The sequence below is a fragment of the Physcomitrium patens genome, chromosome 6 (assembly GCF_059467195.1).
Source record: "Physcomitrium patens ecotype Gransden chromosome 6, ASM5946719v1, whole genome shotgun sequence".
In the NCBI taxonomy this organism is placed as follows: Eukaryota; Viridiplantae; Streptophyta; class Bryopsida; order Funariales; family Funariaceae; genus Physcomitrium; species Physcomitrium patens.
The window spans coordinates 8,500,053-8,510,330 of record NC_143415.1 but is presented as its reverse complement, the minus strand read 5'-3'; the positions used below and the strand labels follow the sequence as shown (position 1 = coordinate 8,510,330).

The following is a 10,278-nucleotide window of genomic DNA, read 5'->3' as shown; positions in this document are numbered from 1 at the left end:
GAATGAATGGTGCTACGGGTACAGTTCAACAGTGCTCCCATCTATGAAGCAACTGAATTGGTATTGAAGTACATTGGAGCTCGGACGATGCCGGAGGACACGGGTAATGGCAACAGTAAAGAGTTGATAAAAAAAACCTTCAGGACCTGTACCACAAGAAGCACCGGACGAGTAGTGACAGGGGACTTGTGAAAGTGTACTTTGAGTAAACTTGCTGTTGCAAGTGGCGCACAACTCGAAGACGTGATTGGGCTAGCATCCATGGAAAGCGATGAGGACCGCCCTTGTGGAAATTGGCCTGCCGCCATAGCATGACAAGAAATTAGTAATCCTGTGCACGAATCACTGGGAAAACCGGAGCAACTTTCCATGAAAACACTTGAAATTTGCGGAGGACAAGAGGTTAGGGTAGATTAGCATGATTAGACGAAAGATGAATCCATCAGGTTATGCCAAGCCAAGCCAAGCCTGCCTAGTCATCCGTGTGGTTCCAACCATTCTCCGTGACCTTTTGTAGGACCTGCGAGGGTTGCAGTGCGTCGCAAGCACCTTCGGCCAGAAGCAGAAGCAGGGTGCATGCTCGCATGGCATCCTTATGAACAGGATGAACCAGCAGAAAGTGTAAAACCAGCCGCGCGGATGGCCGAATATGTCGAGTCAAAATTGGATACCGTATACAAACACCCAAACTAAAATTCATTAAAAAGTTTTTATGAAACATACTCTTCAGAAATAGTGATAACGATGCAGCAGGTTACTCGTTTTTGTAATAGTCAAAGGATTTTACCTTGTTCGGCCCCGAAGTTTCTCCTATTTACTTGGTAATCTTTGTTAACTTTCCGTTTTTTTGCGAACTGAAGGTGCGATCGGAGCGTGAGTGACTCGTGCAAGGTTAATTTCAGGACCTCAGGATCACATATCGTATGTGCCGACCGAAATGAGTCCCGATGAATCACCACTTTCAAGAGAATAATAAATTTCCTAGCCGAGGTAGGTAAATCTTTGGGTGCCATTTGTCGCCGAAATCCTCGCTATCATAGCTGGACTAGCTGGTAAATCCTGATCAGCTCAGCTTACTACGCTTGCATGGTTTCCGTTGTGTGTCACCGTGGATCTGAGCATATCGTGGAAAACATGAAAATAATGCATCCTGGCTTGCTATTTTTGATGAGCATAATGCGGTCCAGGAGGCTTTCCAGAGGCACAAAAAAACGACCTGGAGGCTTTGGAATGCGCCACTTTCTCTGATGAACCTTGGTTACGCTGAAGAAACGGAGCAACACTTCGCACAATAGGTGAAGCATAACTGCGAAGTAACAAGAACGTGCAGCAGTGCTTCAGCAAAGAGTCGTAATTTTTTGTGAAAGGTTTGCTTCATCAAGGAATTGGAATTTGCGTTGCAGTGCAGTGCGAACAAGCTTAATCAGTGCGTTTAAAAACTGTATTCACGCTTTGTTTCAGTTTCACTACCTTCCTGGATGTTATGTACACTTTCCAAAAAAACCGGGAATATGTAAGGGCTTCTATAATGTGTTCTAGAAGGCTAGTTCACTCAACATTCTCTCTACTTGTGTAAAAGCTTCATACTTTAACATGGGAGGAATAGCGTTGCAGTAGGTAGTGGTCATCTAGATTAAAAGCCTTAAAATACATGCGTATTCATTTTATTTTATTTTTAGCAAGTGCCCAATCATTCAATCATGCATGTTCAACTCAGTGTATGACAACAAGATATCAAATAATTTGGTAGAGATGTTAGAAGTAGGTTTTGCGTAGAATGTTGTGCAGCACAATATTTGAAACTTCACATCAATTTCTGTGCCTAGGAGTTGCAAAATTATTCTGATTGAGCAAATGTCCACGAGCAGCATGCCCAGCACCAATCTTCCATTGGTTCTGCGCTGTGGAGACTCAGCTTACCTGTTCATGCTCTCAGAGTACGGCTGGCCATCTACTTGTCATGAACAAAAGTAGTATTAAATTCGATCTACAAAGAACCTTTTGAAAAAAAATTGATTGTGCTTTTTGGATGTTCTTTAGACATTCTGGTTAATTTATCTTCGGGAGGTAACTAAGGTGGGTGAATTGTCTACAAATGAATGAAGATATTCGAATCGAAAGAGCAAAAGTTACTCGGTAAACTTTGAGGTAATTGCACGTGTCCTAGAGCGTTGGGATAGATACAAGTCTCAAAAGTTTGTCGCAAGCTTAAGTCCCATATGATCTGACAACTGATGCAAGGTCTGCAGGAACCTGCCAGAGCATTGTAAATGGCACCTAGTATAAGATTACCGTGTGTGGAGGGTGACAAATGTGCACCTAAACTGGATCAATCAGTAGTTATCTTTACAGAGTTGGATGAACCTACCACCGACGCTTCACATTCAATCGGCCGATATTTTAAATTTCGAAAAGCTCCAAGCTTCCTGATATTGTACACACGTCAACTTCAAAGATGCCAATCTAAAGTTTCACTGTGCAGCACAGAATAGTGAGCGAAAACTGAAGTGCGAGGAAGCATATAGAGTGATCGCTTCCCCAGTAGCAGGAGTTGAGTGAGTAAGTCTGCCGCATTCACTGATGATGAGGATGTTGTTGCCAGAGATTTCAGAAGATGTCGTTCAAGGTGAGGCTCAAGCGGAGCAGGCCTGGCAGCAGAGGCAACACTTAGAAAAAGGAGAGAACGTGAAGAAGAACAGACGATGCCATTTAGCAACAAAAGCCTGGGCGGTGGTCGAGGTGGCTGGCGGAGACAAGCGAATTATCAAGTCGGAATACTACAACCAAGCTTCCCGCAATTGATCGAAACACTCATGTCGTAGATAGTAGTAAGGCGACGGAGTCCCATGAACGTCTCACCTTCAGTTGGGGGTTGCCATGGCGCTCTCCAACTCATTCCTGACTGCTGCAATAAGGCGTTGGAGTTCCTGCCCATCGCAGCAGAATCAGGGGCCAACAAGCGCAGGAGACGCCCTCCAGGAACGCCTGGTATGCTTCCGTAGCTAGCTTAAGGAGCTTTCGACCACAAACTAAGACAAGAAATGACACTCAAGGTGTTGATGTTCTCACGAAGAGTCCGAGTCCACGTTTTGTTACAACCTTCTAGGTCCAAGTTGAGAAGTTGAGCCACAAGTCTCGACGATAGCGCAAACATCTATACTTTCCTTTTGAGGCCTTACTTGTTGCGACTTAGGCAGCTTTTAGCTCATATCGCTTGTTGCGCTAGTCTGTTTTCTGAGGATTAATACCTTTCCCACGAACCAGCAATTTTCTGCGTCCGCACTGACTCATGTTATCACGTTTCGAGAATTTGCAACATATAAATCGCTTTCAGGTCTCCATTCGTGTCTATGAGAATCGCCCTCTGTAACTGAATGTTTTACAACTACATAGTTCTTGGTACAGTAGTACCCACTACCTTGTCTTCGTATCTCTCATAGTTTGCGTGCAAACTCTTAAGCAGCAATTGGAACGTGGAAGTATTGTGATTCATACGTGCTGCAGTGTTTCACCGTATCTCAACCCCCTTGCAATAAAGACACAAGACGTTTCTACATGGCATATCACGACTGCGATTGCAACGCGACTAAAATCACTTGAGCGCAGACAATTCTCATTAAGGTGGCATCTCAGAAGTACTGTGTAGGCTAGGTAAAAGATACAGCAAGTGTGACTGTCTGAATTCCGCTTAGAACTAGAGCTTGGAAGCACTGGGATTTTCCTTCGGCTCTAGGCAGGATTTTCTAGACGTCTTTGTCCTCCCTCCTAGATGTGCTGACCAGTTGACGTTTGAGCACTAACCTTTCGTCCGCGAGGAACCAACTCAATCTTTTATGCGACGGAAGTGGAAGCCTACCCGACACTCTGAAGTGATGGCTATGGGTTGTCAGTCTAGAGTTCGAATTCCGAGTTTCTGAGAATGAATTTCGTGGACTATTGTAAAACCTACTGATTCTATGACGCAAGAACTAGGGTTCCTTAGGTTGGTGGAGCTCATGGGTGTTAATATCATTTCAGTGCTTTCAAATTTCTCCTCGACGTCTTCAATAAGTCTCGAGTGATCCATTTACGTTTTGTTGTCGGTTCGTGAACGCAGATCCAGGTGCTGAGGTCGTTGCTCTGTCTACCAAGGCGTTAATGGAATCTGACAAATATATTTGTGAAATCTGCAATCAGAGTTTCCAACGCGATCAAAACTTGCAAATGCATAAGCGTCGTCACAAGGTTTGCATCAACTAAAAGAAAGTTATCCCCAACGAACTCTGCGCTTCGCCTGTTGGCTTGTCCAAAAAAATTGTGTCATGGGTATCGGTTGTGTGGTGAATACTGATTTCTGATCAAAATGGTGTTGCAGGTTCCATGGAAGCTTCCCAAGCGGTCCAATTTAGGAACACACAAGCGTGTTTTCGTATGTCCTGAGAAATCATGTCTTCATCACGACCCGTCGCACGCCCTCGGAGACCTCGTTGGAATCAAGAAACACTATCGTCGAAAGCACTGCACCGAAAAGCAGTGGAGATGTGACAAATGCTCCAAGGGCTACGCAGTCCAGTCAGATTACAAAGCTCATTTGAAACTTGTGGCACACGAGGCCATTGTTGTGAATGTGGTCGAGTCTTTTCAAGGTGCGTCTTTAATTCAACATCTAGCTTGGAGAAAGTTTACTTAGTGGTTACTTTATTAATAGAGTATTGGATTCAAGGGCTTTTCCCTTGTTTTACAAATTTGCATTCAGCGCAGAACGTTATTTTCATTTTATGGATCTACCAATCTAAACCCTTCCATCTGGCGATGAATTCACCTAGAGTGGAGAGTTTCATCGAGCACCAAGACTCTTGTGGCGCAGTGAAACACAAGAGATTGCAATCAGGGGTTGAAAGCGAAAGAAAACTGTCTCACCAGAGTAACACCACTGGCAGAAACTCTTGTGAGAGTCCCAGCCAATCTAGTGACACAACTCAAGCCATATCCTTTGCTCAATCGGGAACGTGGGACACCGCTGCGAGATCTGCAGATTCCACCAAGGTCAACGAATACGAGCTCTCCCGACGGATTCAAGAGAACCAGACGGCATATAGTGTTGCAATGCCTCCTTGGCTATTAGATCGACGCAACCAACTGGAGCTACTCTCGTTCACGCAACGCCTTCCCAAATCGGGGTTCTCCCATGTTGTGGCATCTGGCTCGAAAATAACAGGGAATAAGAGTCACTTGAGTCACGACTCCAGGTCTCAAATCACTCGATGCAGCTCCATCGATCTCGCGAATCATGAGGTTTGCTACACCCTGTCCAAGCCTTTGCCCACGAGTCCGTCCAGCGTCGATGTTAACACACCGTCCTTAGCTCTCTCCATCAGACCATGCGGCACTAATGTCGATTTAAGCACCTCAGTCTCCAGTGTGGACAAGAAGCGCAGTTTTAGTGCCTTGGAGAAGGAAGTTCTAGCTTTCACAGATCAGCGTAGTCAAACGTCTGCTGGGATTCGTAGGATTCAATGCAATTCACTCTGTTTAGCACCACCAGGTAGTGATCTTGCCCTTTCTATATTTCCTGAAATCCTAACGCAATCTCAAAACCGGGCCTCCGTAGATCCAGCCGCACCTGAGATGGATACAGCAGTTTCTTTGAAGGATTTCCTCAAACAAGCTGCTCCAAGACTGAGTTTTTTCCCGGCAGTCCACTCGAAATAGGAGCAAATTACAACTCTGGGGTTGGAAACACTTTGTTGAATCTCGACAATCGGGCCGGGAAGTTTCATGAGTCAGGTAGGAGGTCTAAGCACTGTCAGACACCTGATTATGACTTACTTTTGAGCGAGGGATCGATTTGATCGCTGGACTCTCTACCAGCATGAATTCTGTTCATCTTGGCATAGTATCTAAATACGAAGTGAGCAGATCCAATTTCTGTTACCTGACGTATCTGACTAATGTCATAGTATTAATGATAAAACAATTCTTCTATTTTGTACTCAAGGTGGAGACCACCCCAACGACGATAGCTGGTATCACTCTGGTAGTAAATAACATGGAAACACGACTTTGTTGCATTTTGTGCATCGACCTGAATCTAACCAATCATGTCATTGTTTGTACGTTGCCGATCCATCGCCAGTGTAAGCCTTAAATCGTGGCGCTACACCGCATGTGCAGTTAACACTAGCTCCTTCCATAATCGCAAGCAGACATACGGGAACTGATCTTGTAGATGTCGTCGAAATCTGTGAGCTCTTTCCTAGTGCACATTCCAAAGACGTCAATGTTTTAGATCACAGAATAAAATGGCTGAATGCGCAGCACGTGGAAAATCAAACCAGGCATGTGAGCAGGTGGATATTTTCTACCCATGAATCAATCATCTTAATGCCAACCATGTCAGTTTCATGTCGATAGGACGCAAAGATCAGGTCAAGCATAATTCGATCGTTTATGATGTTGGGTTGCTTCCCATCGCATTGAATGATATTTGCTCGGACAGACATGAGCCCGACATAGTCGAACTTAGTGACGGCTAGATGTACCTAATATCAAGCTCGCCGAGAGTGATGAAGTCTAACAAGAGTTGGTTAGAGCACAGGCCATGTTAGCCTTGGTTGAGAAAACCTACGCAGACCGCACAGCGAGGTGGCGAAGCCGCAGATCGAGTTGTCGGAAGCAGACTGTGGCAATGCGAAGCGCCTCCAGGAGCTCTTACCAGCAGAATTGGGACAGGCAAACTTCTCAAGAGAGCAAGTGAAGCGCTTCACAGACATGTCTGTAGAGTTTTCGCAATCCTCATTTCGTTAACACTGCATGTCCGTCATTGAGCTTCCATCTAGACATCCCTCATCGTCACCTCTTAGCTTTTCTATTACGACGTTACCAACCTCAACCTCATTAACTGCAGACGAGCTGTGGAATCAGTGCTACTTTTAGCATCCGAAGCTCTATGCTTCCTGGAACTTCAAGTCATGACGGTGGGGTTAAGCATAGAGATCTTAGCAGTAAATTATATGGAGAGAGTAATTTGTGAACTGATATGATCAGAACCCAACTGCCATTTTTATCAGGGAAGGGAATGTTGCACATCTAGCCCTCCGCGAAGATAGATACTTCTTTACTGGCGACCATTACGGCGACCGACAAGCCTCTACAGTCTGGACAGAGTCCTGTTACAGCAGAAGCTGTCGAATCATCGGATTTGCAGACCGAGAACGAGTCAACCGCAACGAAATCGACATGACTTAGATACACCTCGCAGCGCCGCATGAGATTTAGTGCACTCAAAACCACTTCATGTTTGTCGTCAAGTGTTCGACTCGAATCTACAAGGATGTAGCTCCTTCGTCTTTTTAGAAGGATTTGTAGGCTTGGTTCAACAAGAGCTGGAGACTAAGGAATTGAAAAGTTACTGTCGGAAATCGTGGCTGCTGTAGCAGTTCATTTCAGCAAAATGAACATATTTCGGGACAAGCTTCATATCTTCGCTTCCTACATACTCATTCTACACTACTCATTTTGAGGATGACAAACCCGTTTTACAACACTACAATATAGCTTTTGTTTCGTTCTTGCAGCACACGAGCGGCACGAATCTTCATTCCTATGTTGCACATACAGAACCATAAAACATTAGTCATAAAGGCTTCATTTTATTTTTTACCTCGTATTATTGGTGCCATAGTACGGATTGTGTGGGCAGTGGGCACCTGACGACACAGATGTACTGCTTCGTGGGGCTAAGACTTCTACATTAGATCCCAAACTCCGAGATGTCGGACGCACTGACTCCATCGCACGCTCAGATGAACGTCAAGGGGATCCTTTGTCGCACTCTGGCAAAAGCATGCATATACATCCAAAATGGGAGGCTCCCTTAGTAGGTCGGTGACCTGGGAAAGCGGGCAGGCTGCTCTGGGTTTCAACTTCTAATAAAAACGACGCCATGAGCTTGGAGAATCTCTGGGCGTGCATCGGTTATGTTTTGAGCCATGCACATATATTACTGATTGACAGAGGCTCGTGTATCCTGGCTGTTGTCTCATTGTGGGAGATCCCTCCTACACGCTTTGCAGGAAATTTGGCACTAAACCAAATGGTTTCTACACGGAGGCAGCTGCGATTTGCCGGCACTGTAGTCTGCTGGTCTTCTCACCTTTTCGGAAGCAAGACAAAGGTGGAACCTTGTCCTGCCTCTGACCCCTCCAGCCAGGCCGATCAACCACATTTAAGCTGGCCCTGCAGTAAATCGGCATCGTGACAAATACCCATACCATCAGTCGGTCTCTGCCAGTGCCTTCTTTCTACTGATTCAGTCCTCGAGAGTCATGCTGTGTGGACACTTCGGGCGTCGCTCCCACAGAATATTGTATTCCAATTGTGTACGGTGGTCTACGTTGCTGTCTTCCAGAAGTTTGTGCATATTAATGTCATCTACAAGAGCTGAACAGCTTCCTTTTATTTTCAGTAAAAGAATCTGATCTTTGTGTTTTGCATGAAAATATGACGGATTGTTCTGCATGCAAGCAGTAGTTCAAATTCTTGTCGTTTTCCAAGTGATCAAGTATTTTTGCAATGCAAGTAATGCACTGTCTATCTAAAATGGTAACAAAACAAGCAATCGGATGGACATACACATGCATCCATATTAGAAAAAATGCGTGGTGTTAAACATAGAAATCGTTTCTTTTCGGTTCTTGCTTTGGAGATATCATTATTCTTTTCTTGTGAACATAAGTTAATAGAATGTAATAGGATAGATATAAGGTGAATGTCTGAGTAAAAAAGAAGAATGAGATTTGAACGATCAAAAGACTTGTTCATGTCCTTTTGTATTTTTCCTCTGCCGGTTTCACTTGCATGGAATCTGGCTTCCTTTATATAAAAAATATATTACTGATAATAAGTTGACTTGTTTTTTTAAAATTGAATCAAATTATTTTCAGAGAGATTCTAGAAAAGAACCTGGTTTGTTGTAGAATTGAACTCTAGCTTAGGCATCATTGAATGCCTGACAAAACCTATCCTACAGCTCCCAAACTTACCAACCATGTCAAGTTGACATCAAGATCCCAGAGTAGACATTGATGCTCTGCTAATTACAAATTTGGAGATACAAGAGTCAATACAATGGCAGGAACGATCTCCTCATGTCTTTGAAGCATCGTAATGGCAAGTTTTGTCGCTATTATTTTTAGAGGCATTAATTGCAGAAGCTTTGTTCTTTGTTTCTTTGTTTTTTTGGACCTCCTCGCTATTGATTATCTGAGAGATAGTGTCAAGGACAAGAACTCGATGAAAGCTAAAGAGTAAGTGAGACTTTTTTCAAAAAGAAATAGGACAAAATAGAAATATGTATATTAAGAAAGAAACTGGAATGGCTATTGCCAAAATACAAGAAAACTAGAGACCCTTGAAACTAGACTAGAAGCAAGAAAGGAGTTGACAAGAGTGAAGAGGGCTTCACTCTTGCCTCTATATATACTATCTAACTAGAAGCCACATGGCGATGTTCTATAAGACCTCCAATATATGTTGACTTTCTAGGCCACATGCCTTTGTTTGCAAGGCAAGTTTTCTATGGATGGACCACGTAGTTAGCTTGTTCTTTAAGCTTCCAACATGTGTGGCACATGGCTAACTTGTTGACCAAGTTTCTAACCTAAAAGTCAACTATAGACTCCTATAAAGTCAAAGCAGCGTCTATGAAGCTTCTAAGAAGCTTCTCTAGAAGATATTACACAATTAACCTACTTTTATCTACTTTTACATACTTTTATCTATTCATATAGGTAATTATATGTATGTCCGTGACATTACCCCCCCTTCTAGGGACGAGTTCCACGAGGAGCGGTGATTATATATTGAGAAAATCTAATATGCGGCGAATTGTATTTGCTACATACTCTGATCTTTGTTCTCTTCGAAGATAGTTGATGGGTCCTCTTAGCCATCGATAGTGTCCCATTCCAAGGCGAGAAGACCACCCTGTTATTTGATCACTGTTGAGGCCTTCATAACTTCCTTCAAATAATACATTTGAAACACCATCAGGAGTCGTTCCTATCTCCAATAATATCACCAAACATCGAGAATCTCTTCCAAGGTCGTGATACCAAACGCGTTGTATCTCACCATCTATTCGAGGAAGAACATGTCGTTCTTGAGGATCTTCATCTCGGTTGCGTCGTCTTGAAGGTTGTGACAATCGCAATGTCTCATCCGGTAAGTCAGCAAACGAAGGTTCTTGAGTTGAATCCGCTGGTTGTTGGCTCTCCATCTAATTAGCGTCACAAATGC

The 10,278-nt window shown here is 43.8% G+C and overlaps 1 protein-coding gene and 1 long non-coding RNA gene across 3 annotated transcripts; one reads left to right on the top strand and one right to left on the bottom strand.

Moving 5' to 3' along the window:
* The first annotated feature begins 2,320 nt into the window (after window positions 1–2,320).
* On the top strand, window positions 2,321–5,913 carry LOC112283200 (protein indeterminate-domain 14-like). Its single transcript, XM_073534494.2, has 4 exons — window positions 2,321–2,988; window positions 4,097–4,224; window positions 4,355–4,625; window positions 4,806–5,913. The coding sequence occupies exons 1-4, from the start codon at window positions 2,847–2,849 to the stop codon at window positions 4,847–4,849; spliced, it is 585 nt and encodes a 194-aa protein (XP_073390595.1). The 5' UTR covers window positions 2,321–2,846; the 3' UTR covers window positions 4,850–5,913.
* On the bottom strand, window positions 4,651–7,572 carry LOC149989141 (uncharacterized). 2 transcript variants are annotated; one of them, XR_016503275.1, is made up of 2 exons: window positions 6,522–7,572; window positions 4,651–6,235 (listed from the first exon to the last, which is right to left on the bottom strand). It is a non-coding gene; the product is annotated as an uncharacterized LOC149989141 (long non-coding RNA). The 2 variants fall into 2 exon arrangements; XR_016503274.1 differs by having other exon boundaries at window positions 6,608–7,443.
* Window positions 7,573–10,278: the final 2,706 nt, after the last annotated feature.

Coding starts and splice junctions, on each gene's coding strand:
- LOC112283200 (XM_073534494.2), top strand. CDS start 2,847: ATGAACGTCTCACCTTCAGTTGGGGGTTGCCATGGCGCTCTCCAACTC. Junction 2,989..4,096: donor ACGCCCTCCAGGAACGCCTG/GTATGCTTCCGT, acceptor TCGTGAACGCAG/ATCCAGGTGCTGAGGTCGTT. Junction 4,225..4,354: donor TGCATAAGCGTCGTCACAAG/GTTTGCATCAAC, acceptor ATGGTGTTGCAG/GTTCCATGGAAGCTTCCCAA.